General features: G+C 43.8%; 1 protein-coding gene across 2 annotated transcripts in view; it reads right to left on the bottom strand.

Moving 5' to 3' along the window:
* Nucleotides 1-22,141, bottom strand: part of SLC24A3 (solute carrier family 24 member 3) — a 484,427-nt gene extending 462,286 nt beyond the window's left edge. The window contains exon 1 of one of the 2 annotated variants that reach the window (XM_045053924.1): nt 21,058-22,141. In XM_045053924.1, the coding sequence (XP_044909859.1) occupies nt 21,058-21,499 (442 nt within the window). In that variant the 5' untranslated portion in view covers nt 21,500-22,141. The remainder of the gene's footprint in view (nt 1-21,057) is intronic. The other variant, XM_023251502.2, reaches the window with a different exon arrangement.
* Nucleotides 22,142-22,655: the final 514 nt, after the last annotated feature.

Raw genomic sequence — 22,655 nt, 5'->3', positions numbered from 1 at the left:
CAGAAACATGTGGAAGCCTCATAATTCCACAGACATTGTCAAAAGCTCTACCAGACCTACTGGATTACTGCAAACACAATAATGACTAGAGAGTACAGTGACAGACTGAGTAACAGACTCACGCATTAGGGTGTTTAATTAGTAATAACCAAATATTTTAAATAACCCATAATATTTTAGATAACCAATAATAAACAAATATACATATACACATATATATGTATATATATTTATATATACATACACCTACACACATTAGGTATGCTTGGGTGACTCAGTCGGTTGAATATCCGACTCTTCATTTCAGCTCAGGTCATGATCTCAGGGTTGTGGGATCGAGCCCCACACTGGACTCCATGCTAAGCATGGAGCCTGCTTAAGATTCTCCCTTTCTATCTCTCTCTCTCTCCCCCCCCCCGATCCCTCTCCCCCATTTGCACTCTCAATCTCTGAAATATACATGTATATTCTATACATTTAAATATATAGAATACATATATACACATATATATATATTCTATACATTTAATGGAATAGCCTATATAGTCAGTGGAATGCCAATCAGCCTGTGAAACGGTAATTATTGAAAAAACTGAGTTATCATTATTTCAAATATGTTAAGTAACAAAAATGTAACACGGAACATCATAAGTCAAAAATGTAGGAGTGCCTGGGTGGCTCAGTTGGTTAAGCATCTGACTCTTGATTTCAGCTTAGGTCATGATCTCACAGTTCATGGGTCCCAGTCCCGTGTGGTGCTCTGTGCTGACAGCCACAGCCTGCTTGGGATTCTCTCTCTCAGTCTCTTTCTGCCCCTCCCCCACTCGCACACACACTCTCTTGCTCTCAAAATAAATAAAACATTAAAAAATAAGTCAAAAATATAACATACAACACTGTATTTACTTTATGACCACCATCTATCTTATTTTATGAGAGGATCATATGAGAGTGTGTGAGGAGTATTCGCTAACTCTAAAAAAAATTATGCATGCAACTAAACACTCGAAAAAACATGAAAAATTAATATTTGATCTTTGGGGATGGCATAATTTTAACTCGGTTTCTTCTTTTTATTTTTGTTATTACTTATAGAGTTGGCAGTATTCCATCAAGGACACATCTGAGACTCCATTCAGTTGGTACAGTGTCATCTGGGCAAAAAGGAATAATTTAACAAATATTTATTGAATTTTTCCGGCAAACCAGGCTCTGGGCATAAGGTGGAGAACACAACAGACGAAGCTCCTGCTCCAGGGAGCTGACATTCTCCTCAGGAGGGTAGCGGCAGCACAGTGAGAAAATAAATGTACGGTCTATCAAACGATGACATAGTAACTGCCCAGGTAAACATCTGTGTGATGGATCACTCCAGGACTTCCAGTTTCTGCTTCTTGGTGTCAGACCACAAAGTCTGATGCATGAAGTGTATTAGTTTCCTAATGCTGCAGCAATAGAGTCCCACCATCCTAGTGGCTTTAAAACAGACCAAAATCTTATAGTTCTAGAAGTGAGAACTCCAATAGGGAGGGGTGTCAGTGGGCTAAATTCAAAGTGTCAGCAGGGCTATGTTCCTTCTGGAGACTCCACAGGAGAATCCCATTCCTGGCCTTTCCCAGCTCCTAGCAACTGCCCATGTTCCTTGGCTCATTGGCCCCTTTCATCTTCAAAGCCAGTAAGTGTACCACCCCCATCTCTGCTTCTGTCCCCACTGTCCCTGACTCTGTCCCTCCTGCCTCCTTCTTTCACTTACTAGGACTCCTGTGATTACAAAGAGCCCACCTGGATTATCCAGGATACTCTCAAAGTCATCTGATTAACAAACTTAATTCCCCCATGTCATATAGTACCATGGATTCCCAGGATCCTGGGATTAGGAGATGGGCATCTTTGACAGGGAGGGGGATGTTATTCTGCCTACCACACTGGGATAGCTTCTGTTGAACTCCCTGACAGGAAATGTTCCTCAAAGATGCTTAGCACAGTGGAAACTACCACCGTCTACCTATGTGGCACTGAGCAAGTCACTTTAACCCAAAGAGGATAATAACATCTAATCCATCATTCTGTGGGATAATTGAGATAAAATACATGAAAGAGGTGTGAACATGGAAAACACACTGATAAGCTGCTTAATATTAGATAGATGTAGCTGTTCTTGAATCCCTCTATCCATGAATTAAATTTCTTCTTCTTTGTAACAAACTAAAAATTTCAAGCTGAAATCTGAACAGGCATTTTTGGGATACTAGGGTAATCAGTCAATAGTATGTGATTTACTCTTTCCTATATGCCCACTGAAAGAAATACAGAAACACATAAAAAAGATGCTGAGTATGGATGAGCCCCTGAAACATAATAATGGAGTGTGACAGGTGGGCAGCTGGAGAACACACTGATCCCCAGGTGTGAAACCCTATCTCAGAACCATGCTGCTGAAAGGAGCTGCTTTCAAGGGTTTCCCTACCCTATGAATGTCTCTCTATATCCATCCACACAGAAACCCCAGTTCCTGGAAATATAACTCAACCAGGGAAAGAGTGGGTAGATGGGGGAATACTGCCTTCTGCAAAATAACAAAAAAGAGAAGAGACAGAACCATGGACATATACAAATGAGGGTGTTGGATTTTAAATTTTTTTTTCAACTTTTTTTTTTTATTTATTTTTGGGACAGAGAGAGACAGAGCATGAACGGGGGAGGGGCAGAGAGAGAGGGAGACACAGAATCGGAAACAGGCTCCAGGCTCCGAGCCATCAGCCCAGAGCCCGACGCGGGGCTCGAACTCACGGACCGTGAGATCGTGACCTGGCTGAAGTCGGACGCTTAACCGACTGCGCCACCCAGGCGCCCCGGGGTGTTGGATTTTAATGCACTGTCTCTAGATGGAAGAACTATCAATTGAGTGAAATTATATAAATAAAGCTCCATCTAAATATTCAAACTACCAGGAGATCTCCTATCAAGCAAGCTGAGTCATCCTTAAAAAGTCAACATAAACAAAGAGAATCTGCCCAAGACCATGAACAAACAACAACCAGATCTTCAGCTGAAGATATGCTAACAGTAACCTGACACAATGTGACAAGGCGAATGCTTGGGAGAGACAGGAAAGTCCACTGACAGGCACACACGGGTCCTGGATCTTCTCCTTCAAAGGTGGGTAACAAAAAAAAACCCTGAAAATTCTCTGCAACATAAAAAAAAAAGAATACTACATTCTAAAAATAATTTATCAAAGGAAGTAGAAGTAAATTTCAGAGAGAATCTATTTTTTAATATCAAGGGCATGTAAAGAAATATGGGCTATATGACAGAAAATTAAAAATGAACAGAAAAGCTAATATTACAATAGAAGCTAGCTAATATGGAGATGCACAAGATATGAAATGGTTAAAAAGTCAGAAATGCACAAACAAAACCTAAGTGGAATAAAAGACAGTCAAGCAGACCCAAAGTGCTAAAAATAAAACCATTCAGGAGAAAGAAAAAAAAATTCAAGACTCTTGCAGAATGAAAAAAAAGACTCTTGCGGAATGAAGAGGAAATGACCAAAAGAGGGAAATGATGAAATGAGAAGATGACAGACATGAAAGACAGACAAATGGCTATCCAATTACTAACAGTTCATGTTCCAAGAAAAATGACCAAAACAAATGAAAAACCACACTCAAAGGTCATATTCTCTAGACAAACAAATAAAATTAGAATTTGGTATTTAAAAATATACACCTAGGAGCGCCCGGGTGGCTCAGTCAGTTAAGCATCTGACTTTGGCTCAGGTCATGATCTCACAGCTTGTGGGTTTAAGCTCTGCATTGGGCTCTGGGCTGACAGCTCAGAGCCTGGAGCCTGTTTTGGATTCTGTGTCTCCATCTCCATCTCTCTGTCCTCCTTCACTTGTGTGCCTGCGCTCACTCGCTCTCTCTCTCTCTCTCTCTCTCTCTCTCTCAAAACTAAACATTAAAAATAATAAAAATTTAAAAATAATAAAAATATACACCTAAAAATCATCCTGACAACTTGGAAATTAAAAATCACTCTCCTAAATAACTGCAGGAAAAAAAAAAACTACAATGACAAGACTATTTAAAAAGTACAATAATGACTACTTGACACTTTGGAACTTACAAGGCGAGTCTAAAGCTGCCCTCAAAGGCAAATGCACCATTAGCAAGAAGGAATAAAAATATATAAAGCAATTAATTCAAGATCTTAGAATACAAAGGAATTAAGAGAAGACTGTCAAGGAACTATTAAAGCCATAACTGATTCAGAAAACAGGGGGGAAAGGAAAATTGATAAAGATACACATGAAATGGATCTTCCAAAAATAATAAACCAAATACAGTCAGATATGATCAAGGAAAAGAGAAACACATACGTTAGTAATCAGAAAATGTTACATAATCACAATTACAAAACAAGTTAAAATTTTAAAATTCAATGCAGAATTTGGTTCAGTTTAAAAATAATGAAATAGAGAAAAGAAAACAAATTATAAGAAAACAAATTACCTACATGGAAAGTAGCAGTGGCAGAAATTGAAAAGTGTCTCCAAAATTACTTTTAAGATTTGCTACAGGCCAGGTAAAGGCCAGGTAAAGGCCTTTACCTATATAAATGTCCTTTCAAATTTTAAACTTAACAGACCATCCCCATGCTTCATAAAATTCTCTAGAACATAGAAGAACATGGAAATCATCAATTTGTTTTGTGAAGTTAGTGTAATGCTAGCACCAAAACCTGGCAAAGAAGTTATAGGTCAATGTCTATCAAGAATACAAAAGCAGGGGGCGCCTGGGTGGCGCAGTTGGTTAAGCGTCTGACTTCAGCCAGGTCACGATCTCTCGGTCCATGAGTTCGAGCCCCGCGTCAGGCTCTGGGCTGATGGCTCAGAGCCTGGAGCCTGTTTCTGATTCTGTGTCTCCCTCTCTCTCTGCCCCTCCCCCGTTCATGCTCTGTCTCTCTCTGTCCCAAAAATAAATAAATGTTGAAAAAAAAATTAAAAAAAAAAAAGAATACAAAAGCAGGGGGGCGCCTGGGTGGCTCAGTCGGTTAAGCGTCCGACTTCAGCTCAGGTCACGATCTCGCGATCCCGCGGTCCGTGAGTTTGAGCCCCGCGTCAGGCTCTGGGCTGATGGCTCAGAGCCTGGAGCCTGCTTCCAGTTCTGTGTCTCCCTCTCTCTCTGCCCCTCCCCCGTTCACGCTCTGTCTCTCTCTGTCTCAAAAATAAATAAACGTTAAAAAAAATTTTTTTTTTAATGAAAAAAAAAGAATACAAAAGCAGGGGCGCTGGGGTGGCTCAGTCAGTTAAGCATCTGACTCTTGATTTGATTTCTGCTCGGGTCATGATCTTGCAGTTATGAGATGGAGCCCTTCACTGGCCTCTGTGCTGACAGGGCAGAGCCTACTTGGGATTCTCTCTCTCCCTTTCTCTCTGCCCCTTCCCCATTCATGCACAAACACATCTCTTTCCCTCTCTCAAAATAAATAAATGTTAAAAAAAAAAGAATACAAAAACAAAAATTCTATAAAGAGTATAGAAAAATCAGATCCAATATCCTATTAAAAAAGAAAAAAGAAAAATTGTCGTGGCTATCTGGGGTTTGCCTCAGGAGCAGCTTCATGTGGATATTTATTTACATCACATTATACTAAACGCTTCAATAAATGTTGATAAGGCATCTAACCACATACAACATCCATGGCTGATTTAAGAAAAAGAAACTTATTTGAAAATGAGAGAGATGAGGAAACATCCACAACATAATGAAAAGCAACTACCATAACCAAGAGCCAACAGTAAATAACTGCCCAACTACAGCATGAACCTAAAAATTCCCTCTACGGGGTGCCGAGGTGGCTCAGGCGTTTAAGCATCTGATCCTTGATTTTAGCTCCAGTCATGACATTCCCATTCCAAGAGAGACCCAGCACCCATTCCCCCCCCACCCCGCCGCACCGCCCCCTGCTATGTCAGGACAGCACAGAGCCTGCTTGGGATTCTCTCTCCCTCTCTCTCTCTCTCTGCCCCTCCCCTGCTTATATGCTCACTTGCTCTCAAAATAAGTAAGCATAAAAATAATTGCTAGTTTATAAATAAATAAATACATACATACATACATACGTACATACATACATACATAAAATTCCCTCTAGGGGTGCCTAGCTGGCTCAGTTGGTGGAGCATGCAACTCTTGATCTTACGGTCATGAGTTCAAGCCCCATGATGGGTATAGAGATTATAAATAAATAAACTTAAAAAAAAAATCCTTCCAAGTGCACCTGTTGTGATGAGCACCAGGTGATGTATGGAAGTGTAGAATCACTGTATTTTACACCTAAAACTAATAACGCTGTATGTTAACTAACTGGAATTAAAAACTTAACCAAAAAAGAAAAAAATAAATAAACCTACTTTGTTGAGGGCTTTATCATAAAGAAACAAAATTAAATTAAAATTCCCTTTAACAGAAAAATATTGGAAAATATAAGGTATTATTTTGGTTATTAATTGTAATTAATAAACCAATGGTCATTAATAAACCAATTTGTGTTTATTAATACTTATGTAGTTTAAAACTTAAGAATGAAAAATAAAGAACAGAATTAATTACGAAGAGTAAGTATTTTAAGAGAATATATAAAGAATGAAATAACAGCCACAATAAATAATAACAGAATAACTTTCACAAAGAAATGTAAGAAAGAGGGAAATAATTATGAATCTGGGCAGATTTGTTTTAAAGTCTTGATCAAATGAAGCACATTCTGAATGAAAATAATCAATGTTGTAAAATGCCATTTTTCCACAAATTATTTATAGATCTGTCAAAACCCAGCGGCATTTGAGCAAAATTCAACAGAGATTTTAAAGTTCACCTGGAAGGATAAACAAGTAATAATAGCAAATGATTTTTTTCCCCAAAACAAGAGGAGAGGAGTCTTGCCCTATCGTTAATAAATATGCTAATGAACTACAACAAGTAATTAATGAGTAAATAGAACAAAATACACATCACAAAATCTCTTCTGGTACATAAGAGAACAAGCATGGAAGAAAGGTCAGACCACAAATGTCTGGGTAAAGGAAAGATTATTCAATAAACAATTTAACTATTAAATCTGTTCATCAGTTTAAGTGAAATCTTCATCTTAGTTCTGATACCTTCCAAATGAAATAGAGTTAATTTTTTTAAAACTAAACCATAATATGAGGAAAAAGACACAAAGGATTATGTGGAATAAATACAGTAAAACCTTGGATTGGGAGTAACTTGTTCTGCGAGTGTTCTGAAAGACGAGCCAACATTTCTGATAAATTTTAACTTGCTAAAGGAGCGATGTCTTGCAATACGAGTAGTACGTGATGCCGAATGTCATATGATCACAACTGAGCCAATGGTTCTTGAAATTCGCTTTGATTTACAAGTGCTTTGAACTACAAGCATGTTTCCAGAACAAATTATGCTCACAAACCAAGGTTTTATGTACACACTTGAGATCCTGGATCGAAGAATAAAACAATGAAAAAAGACAAGAAAAAAAGAAATATAGTTTTAACTAGATAAAAATGAAAATCTTCTGTATGCCAAAAAAACACAAAAAAACAAAACTGACATAGGATTAAAAACGTATTTATGGAATATATAAAGAGTTTTACAAATCATTAAGAAAAATAGTTATCCCGTTAGAAAAAAATGGAGAAGAGACATGAATAAGTTTTTCTCACAAGAAATAAAAAGTCAATAAACATTTTAAACATTCAGTTTCACCAGTATGAAGAAAACACAAAATAAAGCAGTAAGATACCATCTCTCTGCAAACTGAATTTAAAATATGTAAAATAATCATAATATTCCATTCTGGCAGAGAACACTGAATTGAGTACTCTCAAACACTGCTGTTGGAATTTTTAATTTCTTCAAATTCCTGGAAAATTACATAGCAGGATGTTAGCCTTTACAATAGGCATGCACTTTGACACTGACATGGCACTTACTTCTAGGAAACCAGCTTAAAGGAACTGCCATCAATTATCAAGGACTTGAGTACAAGAACAATGATCACAGTGAGGATATAGAAAATACCTAAATATCCCAAATGGAGGTATGAAAAAGTAAACTGTAATATAACCACAGGATAAAATGTAATAGTTAAGGCCATGGGGTCTGGAATCAGACAGCCTGAATTCATATACTACTTAGCCACACAGAAATTTTGGGCAAGTTATTTACACACTGTCTTATTTTTCTTTGCATGTAAAGTGGAGATCATAATGGTACCCACTCCACTGGATATCGTGCAGATTAAAGGATTCAATACAGGGAAAAGCACTTAAACAGTGCCTCAAGCATGCGAAGTGTTCAATAAACGTCACTTGCTATAATACTAAGAAAATTTTTGTGATTTTTAATACTATGCTTATGCAGACAGTGAAAATAATATCTTAAGTTTGATGCTATAGAGAAATGTTTATAAGTTAAAGAGCAGAATCTACCAATTCTACACAATCTCTTCCAGGAAATGTAGGAAAGGGGAATAATGTTTCCTAATTCATTTCATGGGGCCAGCAAAACCAGACAAAGATAGTACAATAAACCTATGACCAACACTCTGGATGATCACAGGTGTGAAAGTCCTCAATAAAACAGGACCAATTCAAATCCAGAAATATGAAAGAAAAAACACACCATGATCAAGTGGGGCTTCTCCAGGGTATATACATCTTTTGAAATCTGTAGTCAAAAAATCAATCCATGTAATTCACCATATTAACTGTCTAAAGAATAAAAAACATAGCATCATATCACCTGATGCAGAAAAGCACCTGATAAACTTCAATACCCATCTCTGATAAGAATTCTCAACAAACTGTAACTAGAAGGGAACTTCCTTAACTTGACAAAGGACATGAAAGCCCTACAGTAAACATCATACTTAAAGGACTGAAGGCTTTCCCCTTAAGATCAGGGACAAGGCAAGGATGTCCACTCAAACTCAACATTGTACTGAAAGTCTCGGCCAGTATGATAAAGTCAGAAAAAGAAATAAAAAATTTTAAAAAAACCCACCCTGGGATCTGAACGTTTACAGCAGCTCTATTCATAATCACCAAAACTAAAAACAACCCAAATATCAACAGGTAAATGGATAAACAAGCTGTTGTACATCTGGTTTAATGGAACACTACTCAGCCATGAAAAGGAATGGACCTACCTACACATGCAACAGTGTAGATGAATCTGAGAGGCATTCTGCTGAGTGAAAGAAGTCAGTGTCAAAATATTTCATCCTGTAGGATTCCATTTGTTTGACATTCTCAAAAAGACAAAACCAATGGTAACAGAGGTCAAACAACAGGGATGAAGAAGGGTATAACTGCAAAGGGTTGGTTTGACAAAGTTTTGGGGGACTGGTATTTTTGTTCTGCATCATGGTGATTTGAATGTATATTAATTTTTTAATTCAAAAGCGGTATCCAAGATATTATATATAGTATTCAATCAATTTTGTAATATATGAGGGAGGAAATATACCACAATGTTGGAAAATACTGGAATTGACCTGTCTTCATGTCCAGATTTATTGAAAGTAGGTGCAACAGGTTTTCTTTTTGCACTTAACCCAGCAAACATTTGTGATTTCAAATAACCACATTATGAAATCCTACTAAGAAGGTGATTATCATCGGGTTTTCAAAGCCTAGGGTGTTAAGGTCCTAGGAAACTTTGCTTTGTTTGGAAGTGGTGTTCAGATCACAGACTAGAATTGTAACACCAGGTATGAAAAAAGTTGAAATCTTGTAAACTCAAAAACCCCAACAGGAAAAAATTCATGGTTACTCATTTTTGAAACAACTAATCATTGCCATGGTTATATGAGGTGACTCCCCAGGTGGAAAGTAAACCAGCGATGTTAACTCTCTCCTGAAGCAAGTTAAGACTGTCCTAAGAGCCAGTATTTCCAAAAAAAAAAAAAAATCCCCCCCAAAATATTTTATTTGCTACAAGAAGTAGCCACCCCCTCCCCCGACATTCCCTAATTTTCCCCATTTAGTGACTACACTAAATGCCAAATAATTCCCAACAAGATTCCAGCATTTCAGGAACATTTCAGATTTTGAAATAATTTCACTGAGTCCATCTACATTAAATCCATTTCTAGCCTTAATTTTCTGCTTTTTCCTTAAGTATTTACTAAGCAAAGAGTCAGAAAACTGGGCTCCTCCCCCAGCAGTAATTCTCAGATGTTAAGAGACAATAGCCCCCAAGATCTCTATCTCTAATACCCTAAGAAACAGATACTGGTGAAAATCTCATTGCAGAAAGCTTAGCCAAACTGCCTGAATGAACAAGCAACTTGAAAAAACTTTCCACAGAGAATTCATCCAGCAATGCTGTGCAAATGACAGGAAACATCCTCCACCAGAGAAGCTGGTCACCAGCCACATGCAGCCTTCACCCAGCACTTAGATATGGCTGCCATCCCTGATTAGGAGTGAACCTGACGACTGAGAAAGGTCTCCATGCCCCCAGTATCCCGACTGTTGACGGACTTCACACTCCTCTCCCCACCCCCACCTCACAAGCAGCTTTCGGTGCAGAGTGACACTGCTGGTGGTGGAATTTCCTTTAAGTCTAGAAGCTACAATTTTTTTACCTTTATTTTTGGAGTAGGTGACAGAAGTTACTTACTTTGACTGTTGTTTCTGAATAAAAAGATACATAGGCCGTGTGTGGTTAGGACAGGGCAACACAAGTTATCCTCATGATGGTGGATCTGTGCAATATTCTGATTGTGGTGGTTACAGCAACCAACACAAGTGAGAAAGCTGTATAAAACATACACACACCTCTAACACACACTACACACACACAATACTATACACACATGAACAAATACTACACGCACGTACATGCACATACACACTACAGGCACACGCATGCTGAATTCACTACATACACTACACATACATACGTGTACACACGACACACATACTGAATGCACACACACACATACTGCACACATATGCTCTACACATACATATACACATACAAACACTACATACACTTAAACAGATAACACATATACACATGCACGCACATGAGCACAAATGAAGCTCGGGAATCTGAATAAGGTTGGTGGCTTGTTATCAATGGTACTTCTCTGGTTATGATATTATACTAGAGTTTTGCAAAATGTTACCATTCAAGGAAACTGGGGGAAATGTACTAGGCATCTCTCTGCATTATTCCTTACAACTGCATATGAATCCACAACTATCTCAATAAAAATCTCAGTTAAAGGAAAGGAGATGATGAAGACTATGCCTTCTTTCCCCCTACCCTGAGCATAAGCCCCATCAGGGGGCAACAACTCTTACCAGTTTCATGTATATGAGAGCTAAAGAGAGAAAGGAGGAAGGCAGGAAGGGAGGGAAGGAGGGCAGGAGGAAGGGAGCCCGAAATAAACTGCATTGCATCAAAATAAATTGTTCAGCTCCGTCATACTTATAACTGCCTCAGGACAACTCACTGAGTCTAGGAGAATGTTTCTGCTGAACAACACCCCCTAGCCCCCACTTCCCCTCCCACTGGATTCCTACTGGTTCTCCCTCCAGACAGGACATGGGGCAACCCCTCTCTGAGAAACCCAACCACCCCCTGATAAAGATCCAGAACTGGAGACATGGAGCACTGCCCGGTGACATGGCCCAGTTGGATCACCTTACAGAGAAACAGTCAACAGACCCTCCTCTTTGCAGTTTCCAATCATCATTTCAGTGGCCTCTCTTAAATGAGTACACACAAAGGATCACTTAACTTTTAAAGAAAGCACATAATATGAAAAACAAAATGGAAAGACAACAGCAACCTGGAAAAAACCAAGTCCACATACAGAAAAGGAAATTCCAAAGACTACTTACTATTCACACACTTTAGGATATAAGCAATGATGCTGTATTGATGAAGCAGAACAGGATGTTACTAAAAATAACTCTCAGAGGAGGGAGAAAAAGAGCTCTTGGAACTAAAAATACGACAGCAGAAATGAAATCCTCAGTAGAACTAGAAGATGTGGTTCAGCAACCTATAGAAATTAGAGCAGGAGGATGAGGGAAAAATGGGAGAGAAGAGATCAGAAAATCAGAATATCAATCTTGGAAGTCAAACAGACAATCCAGAGAGGGGAGAGAGCTTGGGTTGGAGGAATGCACACAAGTTCCCAGATCTGAAGGACATGAGCCTCCAGATGAAAAGAACCAGGTGAGTTCCCAGTACAATACATGAAAACAGAACCACCCCAGCCATTTAACTGATATGCCTGAACATTAGGAACAAAGAGCACCCATGCTTTTGGGGGAGACAGGAGGAAACAGGTAACATACAAAAGAACTAGAACAGCATCAGACTTCTCAGGGGTAACCCTTAGGAGCAATGCCTTCAAAACTGGGGAAACTGAGTTCCAACATAAATTCCCCCTCCAGCCAAACTATCTTCAAAGTGTGAGACTCGAATTAGTGTATTTTCAAACCTATTTTCAAATCTACGATATCTCAAACCTTTGTTTTCTTGTTTCCACACCCTGTCTTAGGAGGCACCTGGAGTGTGTGATCCCCAGAAACGTGTACCACAGATGAAGGGATAAACCAAGCAGGGCAGGAAATACATACAGGTTCCTTGCAACACAGGGAGAGCTGGGGGTTGGGGGGGAAGTCATGGGCAGTATGAAGCTATAGGCAGATCTCAAGATGACAGCTGGGCAGCAGATTTAACAAGCAACCTATCCAGACTAAAACAAGCTGGAACAATCTGAGAAGGACTTCTGAAAAAAGAGAACTGGATAGAATATCTAATGGCAGTGTACATAGGCAAAGAAGGTGAGGGCAACCGGAGGAAAGTTTGGGCTTCAATTAGTGGTGAAGGCTTAGAAAACTAAGCAAATATTCATTCACATTTAGGACAGAAAAATTAAGCCCAGCGTGCTTCATAGCTCGGGTACAAAGAGCACTGACATGGCTGTGATAAATACTGACCACTGATCTATCCAGTGGTGTCTAGTCTTAGCTGCACACTAGAGCCATCTGCTTCCCTTAAAAAAAAAAATCCCAATACCCAAGCTATACCCAGGAACATTATGTCAGAATCTCTGCGGGGGGGGGGGGGGGGGGGGAGGGTTAGACCCAGACATAAGTAAAGTTTAAAGTTCCCTCGTGATTACAAGGTGCAGAGAAGACGGAAACCCAGGAGCCAAGCAAAGATACAATTTTCACCCTCATGCATACTATTTCCCAGGTACTTCTCTGTAGCAACTGCTTATGATCTTGACTTTTGACAATCAGCTATATTCCACCCAGATGTCCTACCAGTAATCAAAGTCAAAATGTCCAAAAGTGAATGTTCCTTCTTAAAGATGGTGCTATTGACTCAGCCACGTTAACCTTCAGCACTCCCTTTCTCCTGGTCACCCATGCTTCCCATCACCCACTTTGTTCTTACATCAAAACCCTACCCAAGAAATGTGCTTGTTACTTCCTGTTCCCTGTGGGTTCAGAGCGCACTCTTTGTCACTCAAGTGAAAATGACTTTTGCTGAGGTCAAACAATGCAGAAGCAGAGAAGGAGTCATGAAGAGAAAAACACAAAGTTGCAAATGTGAAATTCCTCTGAACTAGGTCAACAGAGAAGCAGACTTTAATTGTTCTCATTCTTCTAGAAATGAAGAGTGATGGACAAGGAATAATGGCTAGATTTCATGATTTAGATAAGCAATTTGTATTGGTTTCAATACCTCCAGAAATATCAAAGGCCTATTCCCCGTACCTTCCAATGTTTGAAGTCTAGAGTTCAAAGGGTCATGACTGCTCCTCGATCACAGAGGTGTCCAGGAAAAGTTGAGTTTGGTTTTTTTTTTTTTTTAATGTTTATTTTTGGAGAGAGAGAGAGAGCGAGCATGTGAGCAAGGGAGGGAAAGAGAGAGAAGAGAGAATCCCAAGCAGGCTCTGTGCAGAGCCCAAAGTGGGACTCAAACCCACAAACCATGAGCTCATGACCTGAGCTTAAATCAAGAGGTGGATGCTTAACCACCTGAGCCCACCCAGTTCCCCTTGGGAAAGCTGAGCTTCTATCCAAGTGTCAAATGTCTATGCACTGCCATTCAAATTCACAATTCCCCATATATATCTCTCATTAAAAGTTAGGCAAGGTTGGGGAACCAGGGATGCTGTCGATTAAGCATCTGACTTCAGCTCAGGTCATGATATCACGGTTTATGGGTTCAAGTCCTGTGTCGGACTCTGTGTTGACAGCTCAGAGCCTGGAGCCTGCTTCAGATTCTGTGTCTCCCTCCCTCTCTGTTCCTCCCCTGCCTGTGCTCTCTCTGTCTCTCAAAAATAAACAAACAGTAAAAAAAAAAAAATTTTATTAGCCAAGGTTTCATTTGGGGTCTGTGCCTAAAACCTTATCACCTTGCAGTTCCCCACCATGTTTGGTGACCCAATTTATACCCTCACCTGCAGTAAATGAGAGAAGCTATCTCTCCTGCACCTGTGTTAATACTTGACATTATCCTGCATTTTCATTTTTGTCAAACTGATATTTAAAAATGTATTTCATCATTTTTAAAATGAGATTTCCCTGATTATTATTGAGGTTGAGGATTTTTACTGGTATCTACTGGTCATTTGCAACTGCTTTGTCAACTGCCTGTCAGTATCTTTTACCCAATTTTTATACATTTGTTTTTTGTTCCCCATTCATTACCAACGTAATTCCTTTGATTTTCCGGGTTCCAGCTTCTCCTTACTACCAACACCTCCTCACGCCATGCTGTCTCTCTCATTCGCCTCTCCTGTAATTCTTGAAAATTAGCTGTTCAACGCCTCTCTTCCCACCAAAGTCTAAGCCACCATGAGGACAATATTCTGGGTGTCCATCTCAGACACTGCTGTCACCCCAACAACTAGTAAAAAGCCTGCCAAATATTAACTGGATGAATGAATGGAGGTCCTTGGGTCTTATACCAGCGGGTCCAGGCAGAAACTCATTCAAGAGGTGCCACTGAAGACTGTTTCACAAGGGACCACTTACAAAGGTGGGAGTGGGAAAACTGGTAAGGGAGGTGAAGCCCCCAGGGATGAGAATGAGGACAGGACTGGTGCACCTGGAGCCACAGGAGAGAGTCTGGAAGATATCTTCCATGTCTTAGAACTCACAACTCCGTGATTAAAACTGCCTGGATGGCAACCACCACGTTTCACTAGAGAAAACCTTCTTCCACTGTATCCCTTAATACGTCAAATTCTCAAACCCTACAGGATAAAACCATGTTTCAAACTGTTGCAAAGACAAACAAAAGTCATTGCCAAACAAGCCCTCCAGAAACTGAGGGCAGGAAAAGAGCAGAAAAACTTGAATTACCTTCTGGAAGTACCACTCATTTGCTATGTGACTTCAAGGACATCTTATGAACTTTCTGTACCTCAGTCTCCCCAATGCAAGAGTCACTGTACTATTATTCCCTCCAAAAACATATATTTAGCTCAAGGAAAAGTAATCTCCTTGAGGAAAAAGAGAGTTGCCAAAATCCTGTCCTATCAGCCAACTTCCACCAAGCCCTGGAATTCTCAGCAAATGGCTGGTTTTGCAATTCTTTTGGCTTTGCCAACCCTCCAGGGTATTAAAAAAAATCTTCCCACAAGGATTCAAGGCTTGCAAGTAAAGGAAATCTTTGAGAAAAATCTGGGTTGATGAGCAGCTAAGAAAAGCCAGGAGAGACACATCTATATATGTTTAGGCAGAAAATAGAAAAGGTTGAAAAGCGATGTGTTTCTAAAATACTGCTTCTATGAAAGCAACCTTCTGTTACTCCTTTACTCTCCCCAGTCGACTGAAAAAGGCAGTGTGATTCCCATTTTCTATTCGTGTCCTCCTCAGCTGGAGCTAGGCAATGCAGGGGCATGCAGCTTGGATACAAGTGGGCTTGGGATCAAATCCTGCCACTTAATGAAGTGACACAAAGCAAGGTACTCACCTTGTGTGGCTCCGTGTTAGCCCATGAAAAATGGGTAACAACACTGACTTTGATGGATGGGGGGGGGGGTGTGAAGAATTCTAAATCGTGAGATTAAAACGCATGCCAGTAACTGAGCTCCTGACATGCAGTCGCTAGTTTTTATCACAGGTACTGTAGTTCAGAAATCAAAACAGCTTCTTTACTTAACAAGTGTCTTTTGAGCATCTACTAAGGGCAGTTGATGCAGATGACAAAGGTGAGCAAAGGTCAGAGGGTCCCTGACCTCCTGGAGTTTATTAGAATGTGGTGAAGAGGACAGGTTACTCAAATCACAACCAAACAAATACATAATTGCCAACTGTGATAAATGCTATGAAGAGAAAATAGCTCAAGGAGCAAAATGGGAGGACCTAGTCTGGTTGGGTAGATCTTGGGCCCGGAAGTGAAAGATGAACGAGCTGTGATTGGTAAATGTGGAACTGGCATGTGTGACAGGTCTGGGGCCAGAAGAAATGTCACCCTTTTGAGGAGCATTAGAAAGACCAGTGTAGTGAAGCATGCATGGAAGGGAGGGCAGGAAGGGAGGATATCCAGGCAGAAGAATCCAGCAAGGCGTCCCCGTAAACCACACGAGAGATCGAGAGGTCGTGGCCATTGTCCTCTGAGGAAGGGGAGGTCGCAAAGCTAAAGATAGGCTCTCAGCTTGGCAACTGAAATGTGCAGTTCAAGTACCCACACAGCCCTCTTTTCAGATACCACCTGTGGACCCCACACCTAACTTAAGACGGGCTGCCATGTTTTCATGATTGGAAGGTATTTCAAATATGTGTATATTTATCATTCACCATTTACCTCCTTGGGAAATGTCTCTGTCTCTAAGTTATTATCCCTTGGATCCCTGGTTTTCCAAAGCTAGCCACAATATACATGCCCACCTGCTCTCCTTACAATATAACCTGACACTCCTCCACTAAGTGGTGACATCTATGTCCCCCCTTTTTGAACTTAGGATGACAACTGCCAATGCTTTGGCCAAAAGAAAACAGTGGAAGTCATACCACATGACTTCTGAGGCTAAGACATAAATGCTGTGTACGCCCACTTTATCCTCTTGGAACCCAGCTGCTGTGTTCTGAGGAAGTTCAAACTAAGGCACATGGAGAAGCCATATGGAGAGGCCATACATAGGTGTTCTGGGTAAATGCCCAGCTGAGAGTCCAGCCAACAGCTGGCCTCAACCCCAGACATGGGAGTGATGTTGCCTCCAGATGACTGCAGACCCAGCTGTCAAGTCACCCAGCCTTTCAATCTTTCCAGCTGAGCCCCAGACGTGGAGCAGAGATAAGCCATCCCAGAACACCCTGTCCAAACTCCTGACCCAAAGTATCCATGAGCAAAAACATAAAACAGTAGTTCTACACCACTACGTTTTGAGGAGATCCATTATTAGAAACAGTAACTGGGCCAGAATATATATGTAAACTTTGAGCTATATATATTACATTTTTTTTTTCTTATTCATTACTCACCTACCTAGGAACTTTCTAGAGGGGATGTCTATCATCACTCCTAAGCTAGAACCTCTGGGCTTTATTCGTACAACTTCTGGAAAAAGATGACCAGGTTCCTCACTTCAGAGAAAAACTAAACATTTTCAGACCATTCAAAGCATACAAAAGTAATCCATTCTCACTGCAGAAACAAGAAAAAGAAAAGAAAACCCTCATTTAGCCAATCTGACACCTTACTTCAATTGGCCTTGAAAACAGATCAAAAATGCGATCTTTAAGATACAAAACAGATGAACATAAGGGAATGGAGGCAAAAATAATATAAAAACAGGGAGGGAGACAAAACAGAAGAGACTCTTAAATATGGAGAACAAATAGAGGGTTACCGGAGGGGTTGTGGTGGGAGGCGGGAGAGGGGATGGGCTAAATAGGTAAGGGGCATTAAGGAATCTACTCCTGAAATCATTAATCATTGTTGCGGTATAAGCTAACTAACTTGGATGAAAATTAAATAAATAAATTATTTTTTTAATTAAAAAAAAAAAAACGTGATCTTTATCAGCAACCATAGAGCCCTAGCTAGGACTGAAGAGCCCTTGTTTCCCTTCCTGAAGAGGAAGCCCTTGCTTCCTCTACCGCTGAAAGCTCAAGCGTCTGTGAAGATGGTGTGCAGCTACTGAACGAGGCAATGCACATAAAGCGTACTGAGCTCAGTGCTTGGCACGTACAAGCCCATCCACCAGTTGTTACTCCTGCTCTGGTTATTGTGAGGATTCACATTTTTCTTGATTCCAGCAGTAACCCTTCCCCGACTTGTATTTAATAATGCTTGCGTCCCATCTCAGGAGAAAGGAGTCAATACTGGAGTTTGGTTAGATGTCAGGAAAGGGAGCTCAGGTTCCACACCATCAGAAGTGTTACACAACGCTATATAACACAACTGCCACACATCCCTATTTTGGTTTGGTAAAAGAACAGTCCTTTTTATAAAAAAAGAAAAATCGATATGTGTTAAGAAAACAGGCTTCTGAGAAGTTACATTTTAATCACGGTGTGGTTTTCAAGGTGAATTAAAAACTATATTCTCCTTGGATCATTAGGAAGGTACCCCCCATGTGATTATATAAATATTACAAAGCTGCACCCAGATGGTGGCATGAATACCAGGAAACAGAGGTGGGATCAAAGAGTCAGGCCACCTTGGGTTAGGTCCTCCCTCTACTCCTCAATTGCTGTGTGACCTTAAGTGAATCACTCAGCCTCTCGCAGACACAGGGTTTTTGAAACAAGGCCAAACTCCAAACTTTTTATCCATACTGAAAAGACACTTAAGTAGAGTTAGCACCCAAGTTTCCAGGGTAAAAAGTCACTATTCTAAAGCTTAAGTATGCCAAAGGACAACCCCCCCAAGCTAAATAACCACTTGCAGATTCACACACATTAATATCTTAAATATGATCTAAAACACACACACACACACACACACACACACACACACACACACACACACACACACACACACACACCCCACCTGGGCCTGGCTGTGAATCAGCAAGGTATCACGTAACGAAATCATGAGTATCTACTTGAAGAAAAGGTGATTCGAGACAGAATTACAACTGGCGTGCCATTTGGGGGCTGGATGGCATCGCCCTTCACACTGCTGGATTTTCACAGTGATCTTCAGTTGCTGAGGTGGGGGTCTTCTGAAAGCTTGCATTTATGGAAAGAGAGAGAAACAGAGAGAGAATATGGGAGGACAGAGATCAAGGGAAGAGACCAGGGAAAGGGCTTTGCTAATGGAACAAAGTCGGAGTTGGTGGCACCTGAAAAGAAATGTCACTGCTAGGGAAACCATTTCAAAATGACATTCTAGTCACCAGGTTTCTAGTTTGCAGAGTGTCTTCCACCCCCTTCCTCCTGAACACCCCGGCTTTCCCAGAGCCCCAGGCGGCCCCCAGCCATCTATGGACTTAACTATATGGGCCACACTGGCCATCCAGAAAAATGCCCCTTACATCCTGGAAGTCATGGGCACTCTAGAACTCCCAGAGCCCCAGCATGCAGGAAACATGGCCGGCATGTAATTGACTTAGAAGAGCCCTTACCAAAGGTGGCATCAAGTACAGACTGGCTTTGCACTCACAAAAATCAGCAAGATTAAAAGGGGGTTAATGAAAACCCTCTTCGAGAGAATCAGTCACTGCTTTTGGCAGGTCCGACACTGCCCTTTAAGAAAAGTCCAGCTTCCCTCCCTGGCACACTCTCCTTCACCAGATAATCTGGGATTCAAGAGGAAAGGAGAGAGCTCTGGAGTCCCGAAGGCTCCACTGAAGACTGGGACCGACTCCCTCATATTACCATATAAGATGAAGTCTGTCAAGAGGTCTGCTAAGACTTGAACCAAGAGGGTTCACCTGCTTTCCCCACGAAGCACGAGACCAGCCAATCTGGGGGACATCCCCTTTTTAACCGATGCCACCCTTCACCATCACTATCAAAGTGCTTTTGTGCTGCACTTCATAACGCCTTGTATTAGAGCTACATCTTTCTTAACACCAAGGCACATACTTGTAACGGCTTTTTCTTTTTCTCACAACCATTTTTACGGCTGTTTTCCCACGAACCATGCCACTTGAACTGCTGGGATATAAAACCGTTTTTACAACATTCTTTTTCTTCCAAGTCTTTCCCTCCGTTATTTAGACAGCTGCCCCCCAGGGTCCAAACTGTTTTCAGTGGACAACTGTTCTGAGCACATTTCTCCACAAGGTCTATTTCAGCTCAAGAAGGGCCAAGGACAAATAAGACAAAAGTTGTGGGGAAAGGGCAGACCCACTGCAGGGCACCATGAGAGCAGAATGCAGCGTGACGGGGCAGCACAATCTAAATCATTTCTTCCAGAGCTGCAAGTGCCCAGAAGGGATCAGTCTTCCCAGTGAGTGGTCAGTGAAAGAGAACAAGTCCATTGCTAAACCCTAGCCAGGCGGCCAACACTTTTCCTCCCCGGAGTTCCCGGCACCTGTTCTAGAAAAGCGGGTACGGAGCTTTCTGCCTGGTCCAGACCGCCTGTTCCGTACGGGGAACACTGGGAAATTATGTGTTTCACCAGTCAACCAGCCCCCTTCGTGCCCTCAACAAGCCGAAGGTGTACAGGTGGTTACCTGCACAGGTACCAAATCGTACCGGGACAACTTCATTGCTGGCCTTGGGGGACTTCTTTAGGGGAACAGCCCCCACCCCCTCCGCCACCAGTCCCTCCTGCCGGTGGGTAAGAAGGACAGAGAGCCAAGAGGCACAGGTAAGGGTCCCCAGGGCCAGCCAGGCGCCCCCGCGTGCCGGCCGCGACTCCACTGCGCGGTCCTGGCCTCTAGGGCCCCCTCCTCCCGAGCCCCTCCGAGGGGCAGGGGGAGTCCTCGTGCCCGGCACCCCTTCCTGCCGGCCAGCCTGCTCGCCCCGCGCCCGGCCCGGGAGCCCCGAGCTGCCGGAGCCGCAGCGCCCACTCGGGGCGAGCCGCGAGCACTCACCATTATGCTCTTGCATGCTCGACAGCGACCAGAGCAGCAGCGCCACCAAGGCCAGGAAGCAGAGCTGGCTCAGCAGAAGGTCCCTCCGGCGGCTCCGGCGACGCTCGCGGTCCTCGTCGTCGGGCGACGGCATCCTCGGGCGGCAAGGCAGCGGCCCCGGCGGGGGCCCCGGCTGGCGGCGGCCGCTCCTGTCGCGGGCGGCCGCGGCGGGGACGGCGGCGGGAGGCACCCCTGCGCGCTGCAGCCGCGCGTCCTCGCTGCGCTCCCGCCTGGCCGCCGCCGCCGCCTCCTCTTCCTCTTCCCTGCCGCTGCCGGGCTCGTCGTCTTCGTCCTCGTCGTCGCTGTCGCTCAGTCCCTCCTCGCCCTCCTCCTCCTCCTCCTCGCCGCTGGCCCGCGCCGCCGCCTCCCGGCGCTCGGGGTCCCTCTCCTCCTCGCGCGCCATGGCTCCCACGCTCGGCGTCCGCGCTCGGCCTCGGGCGGCGGCGCGGCGGGGGCGGCGGGGGCGGCCGGGAGGCGGGGGCGGCGGCGGCCGAGGAGGAGGAGCGGGGAAGGACCGGCGGGAGGAGGGCCCGCCGCTGGCCAACTCCGCGGGCTGGCGAGGCCACCCGGGCTGGCTCCGGCCTCGCCGGCTGCGGGAGCGCGTCGCGGGACCGCCCGCTCCCTCACTCCATGGTCCGCGCGCGGGGAGCGGGGAGCCGGGGCCGAGCGGGGCCGGAGCGCGCCGGGAGCACGGGCGGCGCAGCTCCCGCAGCCTGCGGCGGCGCGGCGGCTCAGGCTCGGAAGCGGGCGGGGGGCAGTGCCGGGGACGCAGCCCGCGCTGGCCGGCGCGGCGGAGAGGGGGCGCGTGGGGAGGAGACTGAGCTGGGGAGGGAGCCCCGTGCGCGATCCTTCGGCCGTGCGGTGCCAGGGGGAGGGAGGGGGCGGCGCAGAAGGCCCCCTCGTGGGGAGCACGCCGGCGGGAGGCGGGTCTCCGGGCAGAAGGAATCGCCCGAAACTTCGGAGAAACAGAGGGGGTCTCTTCAGCCCCCTCCCCACTGTCTGCCCGGAGCGGAGACGCCGCGAGTGCCCTCAAGCTGCGCGCGCCCAGCCGCTAGCCGCGCCTCCTCCCGCGGGCCTCCTGGGTTTCCCTCCGCCCCCTTGTGGGGATCCCCCGCGCGCCAGCCTCCGGACCTGGAACCGGACTCTCTGGAGGCACTTGGCTCACGAGGGTGTCCCGGCTCCCCGCGCTGGCTCGGCTCACACTTCACTCCCAATCGCGCTGGATCCAACCCAATGCTGTTGCTGAAGGGAGGAGGGGAGGGGGGAGGGGCGGCTGGCACTGTCCCTGAGTGAGGCAGCCTGAGGATCCCTAGCCAACCTCGGGAGGAAGACCCTGGCCTTCCGCAGGGAGCATCAGCCTGCCCCTACCCCCCATGAGGAGGAAGCCCTAGTTCCCCCATTTCCCTGCCCCCAGTTCTGCTCCCACCCTCACCTACTTAGGGTGGTATCTGTCCTGGAGTCTGGACCGGCCCACAGCCTTGCAAAAAGGTGCCCATTTAGAGAGAACACCTAGTGGTCTCAGACCACCCACCCTTCCTGCGAGGGTTTCCAGGTGCCTC

The sequence above is a fragment of the Felis catus genome, chromosome A3 (assembly GCF_018350175.1).
Source record: "Felis catus isolate Fca126 chromosome A3, F.catus_Fca126_mat1.0, whole genome shotgun sequence".
NCBI lineage: Eukaryota > Metazoa > Chordata > Mammalia > Carnivora > Felidae > Felis > Felis catus.
This window is presented reverse-complemented; position numbering and strand designations above follow the sequence as displayed.